Source organism: Salmo salar, chromosome ssa25 (assembly GCF_905237065.1).
Source record: "Salmo salar chromosome ssa25, Ssal_v3.1, whole genome shotgun sequence".
In the NCBI taxonomy this organism is placed as follows: domain Eukaryota; kingdom Metazoa; phylum Chordata; class Actinopteri; order Salmoniformes; family Salmonidae; genus Salmo; species Salmo salar.
Genome location: NC_059466.1, coordinates 13,336,984 through 13,354,267, shown reverse-complemented (window position 1 = coordinate 13,354,267; position 17,284 = coordinate 13,336,984). Strand labels below are relative to the sequence as shown.

Here is a 17,284-nt window from a genome sequence, read left to right as displayed (position 1 = left end):
AGTACATGCAAGTGAGAGCATAATCCCTCCTTCACAAAGTCTGCACACAGAACCCACTTCTCAGGATTTTTTCCAAGATGTCACCAAGACCTGAGCAAATAGAACAGCTACACATTACCAGGAAAAGAGATGCATTGCACCGTATGAAAATGTATCTTTCCGCTATGCTATTTGTGGGAAAATTAAAGTGGTATAGATTCACATAAAATACTATCAATTATTTTAATTTAGGTTTCTTTTGTCAACTAGATTCACTGGGTGCAACCAAAGAGCTTTCCTCTCATTATGTCTTCCTCTTTGAACCATTTAATTGTAATTTCATACTGAGTTATTGCGACGGATTAATAGCTGCTGTATGAAATGGAAAATGTATGTGTTTAGAGTAAATGACCCGTAGAAGGCTTAATGGTATAAAGCAGAGAGGCAGCCGCAATGCCCTCTCTTCTTTCCCAAAGGAAATAAATACTGTAGAGTAATGGGGCTGAATCTAAAAGCACATTCAAAATTCAATTCCCTTTCTTCTTGCTTCTCAAATATTCTGCTCTTTTGACGTTTCCACAAAACACACAGGAACTGTGTTCTACAAAAAAAACTGGGAACATTGTATTTTGACATAAGCACGAGTAATACACTAAAACAGGCCCATAAATCCAATAATTCAGAAGGCTCAGAGAGGATCAAGTGGTCTCTGCCCTACCATTCATAAATCAACAGATTTTATCTGCAAGTGACCATTCATACCAAGCAGTCCCAGTTGAATGAAAACGAGCACGTGAAGCAGGAGGCCATGCCTGGTGATGCTGGGTTTAGATCTTGGTGTAATTTTCACGCAGATTAAAGAGACGTTTCGGAACATTGGCGATTTTTACGTATTTTTTTAACTTCCTGCTTTGGGCTGCACGTGTCTCGGTGTAGTTAATGCATGCAAAATCTATTAGCAGAATTACTGTCTTACCTCAATTAACCATGAAATCCTGAGTTTGAAAGCAGCTGTTTTCTGGAAGCTGTGTGGCGCCATTTTCCCTATTCAAGGAATCTACACACATTTTGGTGACATACTGCAAGCTTGGCCCACTTGGGCCAGCCCCCTAACAATACTGTATTTAGAAACATGAAATACATGGCTCTGGCTATTGCTAGCTAGCTTATAAAAATAGAAAATACTTCACATAGTAGCTACAGTATGTAACAGTATGCAAATATTCAACTGATAAAGGTACAGGATTAGCGGTACCAATACTTTCTATTACTTACAATTTACATATGAAATCAAAAAATCATAAGTCTATTTGCAGTTAGCTTCCCATATTGAACATCAACTTATACAATGTGTTGCTCGTCATTAGACTAGCCGAGGGAGAGGACGTGTGGTCCACAGATGAGTCGAGCAGCAAGGGATGGAGTAGAAGCTCCGAGTTTAGGGTCACCGAATGACAAAAAAGCGAGAGCAGATGATGACACAGCAGGATGGCATGGCAAAATGTCAATGGAAATATCATAGGCCTCATTTACTATAAAATGCATATCTTCTAAACATAACTCCTACCCACTGTAATGCAGGGATATTCGATAGCATGAATAATATCGTTATTCAGTATCATTCCAGTAGGCTATGAAACGTTTTCTAGCACAATAGCCCTGTTACACCTGTATAACTGTACCACTTATGGAACCTTTGAAAGGGTCTCTATGGATCACATAAGTGTCTTATATGAAGTACATCACATTCATACACAAGCATTATACAGAACTATATGTCTGACAGTATATATTGTCACATATGTGAGAAACACAGGAATTGTATAAGAATCATATGTTTTGTGTGTTTCCTATAGGAATTAGGCCATAATCATATAAGATTGGTCTTTAAAAATGTGTGTAAATCATTTTCATTTGGGACATTACAAGGTGAGAGTTTACTGCAGCCGTAGCTTTATAAAAGTCTAGGTGTCTTATGAAAACCCATGTTGACACAGTACAGGGCATTCGGAAAGTTTTGAAACCCCTTGACTTTACACGACGGCTGAAGTGGGGTAAAGCTTCGCCTCAGCCTAAGATCCTGAACGCTCTGGAGCAGGTTTTCAGGATCTCTCTGTACTTTGTTCAGTTCATCTTTCCCTCGATCCTGACTAGTATCCCAGTCCCTGCAGCTGAAAAACATCCCCACAGCATGATGCTGCCACCACCATGCTTCACCGTAGCGATGGTGCCAGGTTTCCTCCAGACCTGACGTTTGGCATTCAGGCCAAAGACTTCAATCTCGGTTTCATCAGACCAGAGAATATTGTTTCTCATGGTCTGAGAGTCCTTTATGTGCCTTTTGGCAAACTCCAAGTGGGCTTTCATGTGCCTTTTACTGAGGAGTGGCTACTGTCTGGCCACTCTACCATAAAGGCCTGATTGGTAGAGTGCTGCAGAAATGGTTGTCCTTCTGGAAGGTACTCCCATCTTCACAGAGGAACTTTGGAGCTCTGTCAGAATGACCATCGGGTTCTTGGTCACCTCCCTGACCAAGGCCCTTCTCCCCCGATTGCTCAGTTTGGCTGGGCGGCCAGCTCTAGGAAGAGTCTGGTGGTTCCAAACTTCTTCCATTTAAGAACGATTGAGGCCACTGTGTTCTTTGGGACCTACAATGCTGCAATGTTTTGGTACCCTTCCCTAGATCTGTGCCTCGACACAATCCTGTCTCTGCACTCTACAGACAATTTACCTCGACCTCATGGCTTGGTTTTTGCTCTGACATGCACTGTCAACTGTGGGACCTTATATAGACAGGTGTGTGCCTTTCCAAATCATGTCCAATCAATTCAATTTACCACAGGTGGACTCCATTCAAGTTGTAGAAACATCTCAAGGATGATCAATGGAAACAGGATGCACCTGAGCTCAAATTCAAGGCTCTTAGCAAAGGGTCTGAATACTTATGTAAATAAGGTATTTCCATTTATTTATTTATTTTATGCATTTGCAAAAAAAATAAAAAAAACCTGCTTTGTCATTATGGGATATTGTGTGTAGATTTATTTATTTTTATTTATTCCATTTTAGAATAAGGCTGTATTGAAACAAAATGTAGAAAAAGTCAAGCGGTCTGAATACTTTCCGAATGCAATGTGTATGTGAATGCATTTGTTATATATAAAGTCCACTGATTGTTTTATGAAAAAATGTAATTTGTCTCTTTGAATAGTATTTACATTTATACATCTTTACATAATGTTATTCTAGCTCGATGATTGTCACTCCAATATGGTAAGGGAATTGCCAGGCCCCAGGAAGCCCAAAGGAAGGTCAAGGTGTGGTGGATGCGGGACTGGGGGTTCATGACTGCTGATGTCCATCTCCTGTGGATAGAGAATATATACAAAATGTATTTAGCATACACAAAAGTGTTACATTTATTTAATTTGTTATTTGACCTTTATTTAACTAGGCATATCAGTTAAGTACAAATTCTTATTCACAATGGACGGCCTACCAAAAGGCAAAAGGCCTCCTGCAATATAACTATAGGACAAAACACACATCAGAACAAAAGGGACAACACTACATAAAGAGAGACCAAAGACAACAACATAACAAGGCAGCAACACATGACAACACAGCATGGTAGCAACACAACATAACAACAACATGGTTGCAACACAACATGGTAGCAGCACAAAACATGGTACAAACATTATTGGGCACAGACAACAGCACAAAGGGCAAAAAGGTAGAGACAACAATACATCACACAAAGCAGCCACAACTGTCAGTAACAGTGTCCATGATTGAGTCTTTGAATGAAGAGATTGAGATAAAACTGTCCAGTTTGAGTGTTTGTTGCAGCTCGTTCCAGTCGCTAGCTGCAGCGAACTGAAAAGACGATGTGTGTGCTTTGGGGAACTTTAACAGAATGTGACTGGCAGAACGGGTGTTGTATGTGGAGGATGAGGGCTGCAGTAGATATCTCAGATCGGGGGGAGTGAGGCCTTAGAGGGTTTTATAAATAAGCATCAACCAGTGGGTCTTGCAACGGGTATACAGAGATGACCAGTTTACAGAGGAGTATAGAGTGCAGTGATGTGTCCTATAAGGAGCATTGGTGGCAAATCTGATGGCCGAATGGTAAAGAACATCTAGCCGCTCAAGAGCACCCTTACCTGCCGATCTATAAGTTATGTCTCCGTAATCACGATGATCATCTGAATCAGGGTTAGTTTGGCAGCTGGGGTGAAAGAGGACTGATTACGATAGAGGAATGTCAAACAAAAATATATATATTTTTATTTTTATTTCACTTTTATTTAACCAGGTAGGCCAGTTGAACAAGTTCTCATTTACAACTGCGACCTGGCCAAGATAAAGCAAAGCAGTGCGACAAAAACAACAACACAGAGTTACACATGGGATAAACAAACGTACAGTCAATAACACAATAGAAAAATCTATATACAGTGTGTGCAAATGTAGTAAGATTAGGGAGGTAAGGCAATGAATAGGCCATAGTGGCGAAATAATTACAATTTAGCAATTAAACATTGGAGTGATAGATGTGCGGAAGATGAATGTGCAAGTAGAGATACTGGGGTGCAAAGGAGCAAAAAAAAAAAACAATATGGGGATGAGGTAGTTGGGTGGACTATTTACTGATGGGCTGTGTACAGGTGCAATGATCAGTAAGCTGCTCTGACAGCTGATGCTTAAAGTTAGTGAGGGAGATATAAGACTCCAGCTTCAGTGATCTTTGCAATTCGTTCCAGTCATTGGCAGCAGAGAACTGGAAGGAAAGGCAGCCAAAGGAGGAGTTGGCTTTGGGGATGACCAGTGAAATATACCTGCTGGAGCGCGTGCTACGGGTGGGTGCTGCTATGGTGACCAGTGAGCTGAGATAAGGCGGAGACTAATGAGCCAGAAACGGCTTTCAGAATTGAAAAGCTGGCACGGTTACCAAGAAACAACTAGATATTCAGGATCAATATTCTGATTCTATTCTCAAACCTAGTACTTTGCTCATGTGAACCCTACAGAAGATTTAGCTATGATTGTGTTAGTGGATTTGTCATTTCTGTGAAATGATCAATCAATTTAAAACCACTAGCAATCTCAGCATCATCTTCAATTTCTCCTCCGAGTTGTCATCAGCCCATGCAATGCTGAAGACATAGATGAATCAAGTAAACTCTATGCTGCTGCCGCTTCTATAGAATCACTGATGAGCCATCACATAACCTCAATTAGCGACAGCTGTTGTTTAAAACTGACTGAGCATCAGCTGACAAAAGGCTACACTGTATTGTAATATGTACAACTGAAAATTGTCGGTGTGGAACAACAGGCAGGTAGATGGCCATCTGGGGAGATGGTTCCAGCCATTTACGAACAACATGTTTGGCCCAACAGGTACACTCAATGATGGGTTAGACCTATTGTTTGTAAACTGCTGGAACCATCGTCCTTGTCACCTACCTACTTGCGATTCCACAGGGCAGAAACCAGAGAGACATCTTCCTTACAGACCATAAGAGTGATGATGCCAATCTATTACATGACATACATTACATGGCCAAAAGTATGTGGACACCCCTTCAAATGAGTGTATTCGGATATTTAGGTATATAAAATCAAGCACACAGCCATGTAATCTCCAAAGACAAACATTGGCAGTAGAATGGCCCATACTGAAGAGCTCAGTGACTTTCAACATTGCACTGTCGTAGGATGCCACCTTTCCAACAAGTCAGTTCATCAAATTTCTGTCTTGCTTGAGCTTCCCAGGTCAGCTGCCCAGTGCTGTTATTCTGAAATGGAAACATCTAGGAGCAACAACGGCCACGAAGTGGTAGGCCACACAAGCTCACAGAACAGGACCGCCAAGTGCTGAAGGGCGTATCATGTAAAAATATGTCCTCGGTTGCAACACTCACTACTGAGTTTCAAACTGCCTCTCACAATAACCTTTTGTCGGGAGCTTCATGAAATGGGTTTCCATGGCCAAGCAGCCGCACACAAGCCTAAGATCACCATGCGCAATGCCAAGCATTGACTGGAGTGGTGTAAAGCTTGCCGCCATTGGACTCTGGAGCAGTGGAAACGCGTTCTCTGGAGTGATGAATCACGCTTCACCATCTGGCTGTCCGACGGACAAATCTGGGTATGGCGGATGCCAGGAGAACACTACTTGCCCCAATGCATAGTGCCAACTGTACAGTTTGGTGGAGGAGGAATAATGGTCTGGGGCTGTTTTTCATGGTTCGTGCTAGGCCCCTTAGTTCCAGTGAAGATGATTCTGTACTTCCAACTTTGGGGCAACAGTTTGGGGAAGGCCCCTTCCTGTTTCAGCATGACAATGCCCCGTGCACAAAGCGCGGTCCATACAGAAATGGTTTGTTGAGATCGGTGTGGAAGCAGCATTGAGTCCATTTGATCTCATCATAATGATCTGTATGATCCATGATATTAAAGAGATTCTCTGGTATATTTGTATACTTTTTAGCCAGAAGTTCAGAAAGTTGCACTCACAAGCCAAAAGTGGTCCCTGTAAATTGCGTACTATATCACGTCATTTTTCTCTCTCTCACTCTGCTGTGGGTGCATCATGCTAGCTGTCAGTCATATAGCGAGGGGCTGAAGCTCATTGGTTGAAATCGAATTGCTAGGTGGATGGCCAACGTGGGGGAAAATATAGTGACAGCTTCCAGCAAAGAAGTTGCTTCTAAACTAGTTATTTTGTGGCAAATTGAGGTGACAGTAATTTTTCTCATAGATACTTAGTAGTCACCAAAGTTCCAGAGCATGTCTTTAACCAGTACTATACATCTTACAGGGGCATAGCTGGGCTAGGCTACTACCAAAAAAGCTACATGTAGGGGTATGGTTGCAAAATTACAGTAACTTGTCCAAAATTCCCATGTTTTCTTTAATTCTAGTTGACGGATTCCTGATTTCCTGCTTATTGTAAGCTAAATGTTTTGATAACTTTCAAATGTAGTACCAGGTCCATGTAGAATAAAACACCCTTTACATTATATCATAGAAGCAGTGTTCTGCTAATATAACAACGTGTACCTTTCATGTTGTCATTCCCAGCCGATACAGATCCTGTGCCTATCGCCATTTTGTCTGGTGGTAATGGGGCTACCTTGTCAAACATGTCAGAGTGGTCATATACCTTCCTGTGTGGTGTCCCATATACAACAGGAGTCCCCTGATCCTGGTGCAGAATACACAGGGTTTCTCCCTCCCCATATTGACTGATACCATTCAATTCAATTATTTAAAAAAGACAATACAGGTAAAAGTTGTGTCTAGTAAAATGTTTATGCCGAGTGCCAGGTCTCTCCCCATTCAGAGACATCAGTATCAAGCCTGTCTGTCAGTCTGGACTCCATCACATCCCCTTGCAAGTCCCCAAGTGCTGGCCCAATACATGTTTCTGTGAACACATACACACATAGTCACTGTTCTATTACAGTACCAATGGCAGTGAAGATAGTACATATGTGTCAGATATTACCTATGATGAAGTTTGAACAAGTCAGACGAAACCTACCCAATTCTGTTCTCCCCATCTACAACCATTGGTGAGCAGGCAAGAGGTGAGGCTGGAGGTGAGGTTTTGCCAGAGCCCCATTGATGGGCATAGAACTGTAGATTAGCTCCTGGCCCCTCATCAAAGATACTGGTCGGTCACACACAAACACACAGTGCACTGATGACATGATCAATGGTGGTTATGATTAGCCTGGTGGAACCAACCTGATCTCACGTCATAAAATGTGATGTGAAATAGAATGGTGAACACAGCGATCAGGCTGGTTTCACCAGGCTACGTTATGCCTTGGATAAATCAAATCAAATTGTATTAGTCACATTCACGTGTTTAGCAGATGTTATTGCGGGTGTAGCGAAATGCTTGCAAATAGTTTGACATTATACGCATCTAAGAATAATATCAGTTTACATCAATTATGTTTCACAATTGGGTTATCAAACGCATCAAAGTAACGAAGAGGGTTACTTTCTGTATTTGTACAAATGATGAGCCTGTGAAATCTGTTGCAGAGGGAGACTGGCAACAACGGAGGAGGTGTCACAAGGGTACTTGTGTCGCATAACACTTTTATTCTGAGGTCTTGCCTGACAAGCTGTGAAAATAGCAAGTGAACGGTGAATTAAATGATTTTGAGGTCACTAAACCATTGCAATCACATTGCTGGACATGTTATGATACCCAACTTTACTTCTTCTGGCAGGTCCCGGCATCCGTTTATGGGGACCAAGGGATCAGTCTGGCACCCAGCTGTGCACTTTGTCTAACAGAACAACAGGGTCAACGATTGTCATCATCCTTCAATTATTAACATGGCTTGAGAAATAACGTAATATCCTTTGGAAGCTAATTCTATTCTTTACAGATGTAGACTGACTGGATCCAGATTGGATTAGCTTCAGGCAGTTGCTATGGCCCTGGGTTGGTTTGATGTTTGTTGCTGCTAGTTAGTACACTGTTGTAGTCAGTTATGAGTTAGCTAGTACCACAATAGCTGCATCCAATATTTATTTGTGACCTAGACATGGTTTGCACCTTGGAGGCTAATGTGACTGTTTCGTTTAAATGACACTAACTTAGAGTGGCATGGAAATATGATGGCATTGCTAAAGTAGGCAAGTAAATATTAGGAAACAAATTTGCCATATTATGATATCGTCAAATTTACTTTAGAGAGATGGCAATGTTGCCATTACTGTTACAGGCAAAGTTTGTCAAAAATAGCCGGCAATGCTAATGTTAGCCAGCTAAATACAGTGGTCCCCTCAAACTTAGTTAGCTGTCTAAAGTTATACTGCATCTAAAGTCAATCTGGTGACATCACAATCATGACAAATGTTTTTCTTACTAATTATGTGCCTTCTTTTGAAATGTTATCATGTTTCCAAGCCACATCCAAGTTTTATTGAGGTAGGGTAATGTTAGCCAGCTAGCTAGTTGGTAGCTAGCTAGCTATTGTCAGCTATGCTAGCAATGATAGTGATAATGATTCTCAAAATATACAGTGAATTTGGAAAGTATTCAGACCCCTTTACTTTTTACACATTTTATTCCGTTACAGCCTTATTCTAAAATCTATTAAATTGTTTTTTTGGAAGGTGAACCTTCACCCCAGTCTGAGGTCCTGAGGGCTCTGGAGAAGGTTTTCATCAAGGATCTCTCTGTACTTTGCTCCGTTCATCTCTCCCTCAATCCTGACTAGTCTCACAGTCTCTGCCGCTGAAAAACATCCCCACAGCATGATGCTGCCACCAACATGCTTCACCATAGGGATGGTGCCAGGTTTCTCTCCAGACATGACGCTTGGCATTCAGGCCAAAGAGTTCAATCTTGGTTTCATCGGACCAGAGCATCTTCTCATGGTCTCAGAGTCTTTAGGTGCCTTTTGGCAAACTCAAAGCGGGCTGTCTTGTGTCATTTACTGAGGAGTGGATTCCATCTGGCCAATACCATAAAGGCCCCATTGGTGGAGTGCTGCCTTCTGGAATGTTCTCCCATCTCCACATATAGGAACTCTGGAGCTATGTCAGAGTGACAATCGGGTTCTTGGTGACCTCCCTAACCAAGTCCCTTCTCCCTCAATTGCTCAGTTTGGCCAGGAGGCCAGCTCTAGGAAGAGTCTTGATGGTTCCAAACTTCTTCCATTTAAGAATGATGGAGGCCACTGTGTTCTTGGGGACCTTCAATGCTGTACCCTTCCCCAGGTCTCAGAGCTCTACAGACAATTCCTTCGACTTCATCGCTTGGTTTTTGCTCTGACATACAGTGTCAACAGTGGGACCTTATATAGACAGGTGTGTGCCTTTCCAAATCATGTCCAATCAATTGAATTTACCACAGCTGGATTCCAATTAAGTTGTAGGAACGTCTCAAGGATGATCAATGGAAACAGGATGCAGCTGAGCTCAATTTCAAGTCTCATAGCATAGGGGCTGAATACCGATAAACAAAATATACTCACCAGTTATTGTGGCCACTTTTTCAGGATCCAATCCTTATTTTTTCTCTGCATGTTCTCCCCTTTTAGCTTTGCCACCTAGAATTGTTCAAATTAAATAAGTTCAATGTGTCATAAATAATTCTCCAAAGTCATAATGACACAGCCAGATATTTTTATTTGAGTTAGGACTGAAGATAATGACTCTGGCTTAGCTGTACAATGCTACAAATAATACATACATAGATTTAGAATGGGTTTCCCAAACTCTGACCTGCCCCCCCCCCCCCCACTCACCAGTTATTGTGGCCACTTTTTCAGGATCCAATCCATCTTTTTTCTCTGCATCTTCTCCCCTTTTAGCTTTTAGCTTAGCTTTGCATCCTAGAATTTTATTTCTAGGCGGCAAAGCCGAAGAACACCATCCCAACCGTGAAGCATGGGGTGGCAGCATCATGTTGTGGGGGTGTTTTGCTGCAGGAGGGACTGGTGCACTTCACAAAATACAGTGCCTTGCGAAAGTATTCGGCCCCCTAGAACTTTTCGACCTTTTGCCACATTTCAGGCTTCAAACATAAAGATATAAAACTGTATTTTTTTGTGAAGAATCAACAACAAGTGGGACACAATTATGAAGTGGAACGAAATTTATTGGATATTTCAAACTTTTTTAACAAATAAAAAACTGAAAAATTGGCCGTGCAAAATTATTCAGCCCCTTTACTTTCAGTGCAGCAAACTCTCTCCAGAAGTTCAGTGAGGATCTCTGAATGATCCAATGTTGACCTAAATGACTAATGATGATAAATAGAATCCACCTGTGTGTAATCAAGTCTCCGTATAAATGCACCTGCTCTGTGATAGTCTCAGAGGTCCGTTTAAAGCGCAGAGAGCATCATGAAGAACAAGGAACACACCAGGCAGGTCCGAGATACTGTTGTGGAGAAGTTTAAAGCCGGATTTGGATACAAAAAGATTTCCCAAGCTTTAAACATCCCAAGGAGCACTGTGCAAGCGATAATATTGAAATGGAAGGAGTATCAGACCACTGCAAATCTACGAAGACCCGGCCGTCCCTCTAAACTTTCAGCTCATATAAGGAGAAGACTGATCAGAGATGCAGCCAAGAGGCCCATGATCACTCTGGATGAACTGCAGAGATCTACAGCTGAGGTGGGAGACTCTGTCCATAGGACAACAATCAGTCGTATACTGCACAAATCTGGCCTTTATGGAAGAGTGGCAAGAAGAAAGCCATTTCTTAAAGATATCCATAAAAAGTGTCGTTTAAAGTTTGCCACTAGCCACCTGGGAGACACACCAAACATGTGGAAGAAGGTGCTCTGGTCAGATGACACCAAAATCAAACTTTTTGGCAACAATGCAAAACGTTATGTTTGGCGTAAAAGCAACACAGCTCATCACCCTGAACACATCATCCCCACTGTCAAACATGGTGGTGGCAGCATCATGGTTTGGGCCTGCTTTTCTTCAGCAGGGGCAGGGAAGATGGTTAAAATTGATGGGAAGATGGATGGAGCCAAATACAGGACAATTCTGGAAGAAAACCTGATGGAGTCTGCAAAAGACCTGAGACTGGGACAGAGAGATTTGTCTTCCAACAAGACAATGATCCAAAATATAAAGCAAAATCTACAATGGAATGGTTCACAAATAAAGATATCCAGGTGTTAGAATGGCCAAGTCAAAGTCCAGACCTGAATCCAATCGAGAATCTGTGGAAAGAACTGAAAACTGCTGTTCACAAACGCTCTCCATCCAACCTCACTGAGCTCGAGCTGTTTTGCAAGGAGGAATGGGCAAAAATGTCAGTCTCTCGATGTGCAAAACTGATAGAGACATACCCCAAGCGACTTACAGCTGTAATCGCAGCAAAAGGTGGCGCTACAAAGTATTAACTTAAGGGGGCTGAATAATTTTGCACGCCCAATTTTTCAGTTTTTTATTTGTTAAAAAAGTTTGAAATATCCAATAAATTTCGTTCCACTTCATGATTGTGTCCCACTTGTTGTTGATTCTTCACAAAAAATTACAGTTTTATATCTTTATGTTTGAAGCCTGAAATGTGGCAAAAGTTCGAAAAGTTCAAGGGGGCCGAATACTTTCGCAAGGCACTGTAGATGGCATCATGAGGGAGGAAAATTATGTGGATATATTGAAACAACATCTCAAGACATCAGTCAGGAAGTTAAAGCTTGGTCGCAAATGTGTCTTCCAAATGGACAATGACCCCAAGCATACTTCCAAAGTTGTGGCAAAATGGCTTAAGGACAACAAAGTCAAGGTATTGGAGTGGCCATCACAAAGCCTTGACCTCAATCCCATAGAACATTTGTGGGCAGAACTGAAAAAGTGTGTGAGAGCAAGGAGGCCTACAAACCTGACTTAGTTACACCAGCTCTGTCAGGATGAATGGGCCAAAATTCACCTAACTTATTGTGGGAAGCTTGTGGAAGGCTACCCGAAACGTTTGACCCAAGTTAAACAATTTAAAGGCAATGCTACCAAATACTAATTGAGTGTATGTAAACTTCTGACCCACTGGGAATGTGATGAAAGAAATAAAAGCTGAAGTAAATCATTCTCTCTACTATTATTCTGACATTTCACATTCTTAAAACAAAGTGGTGATCCTAACCGACCTAAGACAGGGAATTTTTACTAGGATTAAATGTCAGGAATTGTGAAAAACTGAGTATAAATGTAGTTGGCTAAGGTGTATGTAAACTTCCGACTTCAACAGTAGGCCCTTTTCAAAGGGATTAGTTGGTTTTTAGGGGCAGTCGAAACAAGCAGAACTTCAGAAGTCTTCCCTCTTCCGCCTACTTCCCTCAGGCATCTAATATGACTGTAAACGGAGACACCTACAACAGAAACACTGAGTCATGTATCACTATGTAAATTGCAGGCCTCCTGCCATTAGGGGCTATTTTAGAGGCCTGTCCAGGAGCCCTGTTGAGTGTGATGGCTTTATTGTGTGTTAGGGTTGTTGTAACATCAGCGCATGTGGCCCGGAGAATGGAAACAGATGGCAGTAACATTATGTAAGGAGAGTGCTGAATGATGGCTGCCTCATATTTATGAGTGAGCCTGGGGCTCACTTTCAACCCTTCTTCTATTGCTAATGATCCCAAACTACAGTTCCCTCCCAAGGTGGCGTCTATAATGTGCCTGTGTGTCCTCTCCGAAGATATTACTGGACAGTGGACACACATGAGATGGGATACCGGACAGGACACACCATCTCTCTCAGTTCAATAAAGGAAGGAGATTCCTTTTCCCGTTAAGTGTTTCGACTTATACCCTTGAACGCGGTATGATGGATAATGACACCCTGCGGTATACAAAGTTGATCAAAGTTGAATTAATGAATCATCAAAGAAGACAGAGCACTACATACATGATAGGCATAACTGCAGTATACACACTATGCACCAAGGCGTAATGAGCCAACCAAGGTGATTCAGTCATGTACCATTGAATGCCATTGGATTAAAAGGTTGATTCTCCTGCTTACCTTCCCCTGTTTGATCATGAACACATATAGGGTAATCTAATTATAGAATTCCACACAGTCAGAGAAATGAAAGTGCACCTTCCAACTCAAAGAACGGTAATGAGATTTGCATTAATTGAAAATATGACTGAATTGACTGAAGAGTTGTTGCCATTGCTTGTGATTGAGATCCTTGACATTTTGTTTTAAAGTCAAAAATCATACTTTTGTGTCACTTCTTCAGTCGTCCAACATTTTCTGTTGTTTAGGAAAGGGACGATTCTTCCGATTCCGCCAGGCTGCCTTGAGTCTGGTCTCCAACAAACAGTCTCTTCCACAAGAGGACCCAGATGCCGTCATGGTGGACTCCCCCTCCTCCTCGGTGGCTCTGACCAATTTCCAGTCGCCCCCGACCAAGGAAAACTGCAGCCCCACCAATGCCAAAGACACACGGGCCCTCATCAGCTCCAGCCACCACTCCTCTCAGGCCAGTTTGCATGGTCCCGGACCCCTGAGCCACTCCTCTCCCAAGCAGTACCCCTGGGAAAGGCTGTACCAGACGGAGGCGCACCAGTCCACCACCTGCCTGGGACACACCATCTCCAGAGGCAGCATCAGCGGGAGCAGCATGAGGCGAGCGTCCTCCGTCCACGACATAGAAGGCTTCAGCAACTCCAAGAGCATGTTCAGGGACCGACACGCAAGTGAAGGTAAAGTAGGATAATGAAATGTCTAATGAAAGCCTTGTGGTACCTCGGTTTCGAATGGGGACAGAGCTATTGTCATCTTTGTGAATTGAGAGTGCTCCTGGCTCAATAATTGTGCATGATAGTATACTATTACAGATTTATGTCAGCATTATCTGCATCCACAGTACTATGTATTTCTCTCTTCTTCTCACCTATATAATGCTGCTTTTAGACAATGGTCGCTATATCAGAGGTAATGATGTGTTCTCTGACCATGCTTGATGTGCACTGGACTGTTTGAAGCATGTATCCTAATCAAGACAATTGCCCTCAATTAAGATTATTTCGCCCTGAAATTCTACGCTCAATGAAAGTGCTGCACTTGAGAATGTGTTGTGACTTAGACATTTAGGTGTGGTGACGCTTTTGTCATGTCAGCTTATTTTAAATGTCCTTTGATGATTGATCATCACCTCCTGAATGAAAGCCTGCTGCCTCAACTGATTGCTAATATTGCCATCCCCACCCAACACCTGCATGAAAGACAGCCATGCTCTGTCCGCTTCCCATGAATACTACTGCATGCTCTTTACTAGAGCTGTGCTATACTGTATTACCACCTCTCTCTCTATAGTCAATTCCTTTGGGTTTTCTTTACGTTCCAGGTCCGTTCAATCATTTCAAGTCCAGTTTGCTGGGCTCCACCTCGGAGTCCAACATCAACAAGTACAGCACCATCAACAAGATCCCGCTGATTGCGCTCAACTTCGCAGAGCGGAATAACGAAAATAAGGCACAATCTCCTCCGTCATCAGAAAACACTATCATAGCACCCAAGGTCAAGGACAGAACGCACAACGTCACTGAAAAAGTCACACAGGTGAGACAGTTGACGCCATTTGTATGGAAAGCACATTTGACCGTTGTGACATTTGTTGGTATAATCACATTAAAATATCTTTTTTCTTTTTTCGTACAACTTTCCTGTTACATCATGCAGAAAATAAGACATGTACCTAATGAATGCCTGGCACATTATCATTTTTGTTGCGCTAATGGCTGCTTGGTCATCCTCAATGAATTGAGGCTTGTGCTCTGTGGAAAAACAAGTCCAGCAGTGTAGTGTGTAGCAGAAAAGCTCTTCTACCTGTGCCTAGGACAACTAACTGCCGTACAGTGACTGTCGTCTCATTAATGTCAGTGTCAAACCTCAGCACAGTCTGTAGGATAGAAAACCAAGGTTTCCTGTAAACTCAGACCTTCTCTGACAGGCGAAAACAAAAGCACTCCTGACAATGACAATCTATAGAAGGGACAAGCCATTCTCACTCATACATACAGCCATCGTCCTACTGAACTCTCTATCTCTGTGTTGCTGTACCTGGAATTGGCCATTCAATGGGGGTTTTTCACATCAGTAGCTCGCGGGATGGATGCAATGAAGAATCCATAATTCTTCTTGTGGATGTGCTGAGGCAACATTAAACAAACCCTCTGTCCTCATCATTTCTCCTGCACTATCTATCAGCAGATAGGTATTTCCTTGAAGACTGTCACAGCTCATTAAGATCCAGAGGAGAGGAAAGCCACGTACTCACTGGCTGTTAGATTACAACATTGCTTGAATAACCATAATAAGCCATAGAGTCCAACCATGGAGAGAAGCTTACAGAGATGTTAAACAAGCTGTCGAACGTTGGACACTGTCTGTTGTATCTGTACCATTGTTACGGATCGAGCACTACAAATGTCTAAAAAAAAAGAGCACGAAGTAGTCTTTTCAAAAGATGTACAGCTAGGATACGTTACCTGATTAACCTCCTTCAATACTATCATACCATATCAAATTAATCAAAATCAATAGATGAATTTACTACCACTTACTGCCAGAATGTGGGACAGTAAGGCAGTGATCCTGTGGAACACATCTATATTGGAAGTCACATGATTCACATCCCAAGACAGGGGCGATTGTCATGTCTGACAATTGAGAGGAGAGGACTGCGCAGCACTTACTCTCAGGTTAGCTGAGTCAAGTGAGTTCAAAGCAGACTCTGGTTAAACTGTCAGATTAATATTTTGCCATTCCGACAAAAGTTTGACACTCATATCTACAGAGTAAAACTTTATTTCTATCAGAAACCTAGTTAATTAGTGCTCTTAGTGGTTGCTGTCCCCTCTTCTCTATCTGCTACTACAGGTACTGTCACTTGGTGCTGATGTCCTTCCAGAATACAAGCTCCAGACTCCACGCATGGACAGATTCACCATCCTCCACTACAGTCCCTTCAAAGCTATGTGGGACTGGCTCATCCTGCTGCTGGTCATCTATACAGCCATTCTTACTCCGTACTCTGCTGCTTTCCTACTCAATGACCGCGAGGAGCAAATGAGGCGCGAGTGTGGATACTCCTGCAATCCCCTGAACGTGGTGGATTTCATGGTGGACATCATGTTCATCGTTGACATTGTTATCAACTTCCGGACCACCTATGTGAATCTGAACGAGGAAGTGGTCAGCCAACCAGGGAAGATCGCCATTCAATACTTCAAAGGCTGGTTCCTTATAGACATGGTGGCTGCGATCCCCTTTGACCTGCTTATCTTCGGTTCAGGATCAGATGAAGTAAGTCATCCCTAATGCATGTCTTTCCCTGTGTTTTTCTCTCTGGGTGGTTTATTGCATATCACTTTAGCAGTGTTCCCATTCTTTTCCTATTTACTAAGCTCAGTTTTATGGGCTACTACTTAAAGCCTGCATTTCTCTGTCTCGTCTCTGAAAGGATTACTGTATTAAATTGCATGTTGCCTTTTTTTTCTTCTGAATGGCCGTCATTTCAAAATCCATTTACGTGGATTAATGGCTTACAAATGGCAATCAATGATGCATTTAAATGAGGGGAGAGTCAGCAGCGCTGTGTGCACAGCTTACATGCAGATGTGAAAGGCCCATTGGACAGGCAGGCTGGCTTGTTTATTTATGAGGGAATATCCCTTCAGGGTCTGGAGCCACTTCAGCGCTTTATCATGCTTTGTTGGCACACCAGAACATGAGAGACAGCTCGTGCTTATAAAGCATAATCACCTATTCTACTGCTGCTGAGTCA

At 42.4% G+C, this 17,284-nt stretch overlaps 1 protein-coding gene across 1 annotated transcript in view; it reads left to right on the top strand.

Annotated features, from left to right (window-relative positions):
- Nucleotides 1-17,284, top strand: part of LOC106586190 (potassium voltage-gated channel subfamily H member 7) — a 110,663-nt gene that overhangs the window by 28,568 nt on the left and 64,811 nt on the right. The window contains exons 4-7 of the mRNA XM_014173162.2: nucleotides 13,758-14,198; nucleotides 14,410-14,430; nucleotides 14,843-15,057; nucleotides 16,378-16,803. Of these exons, the coding sequence (XP_014028637.1) occupies nucleotides 13,758-14,198; nucleotides 14,410-14,430; nucleotides 14,843-15,057; nucleotides 16,378-16,803 (1,103 nt within the window). The remainder of the gene's footprint in view (nucleotides 1-13,757; nucleotides 14,199-14,409; nucleotides 14,431-14,842; nucleotides 15,058-16,377; nucleotides 16,804-17,284) is intronic.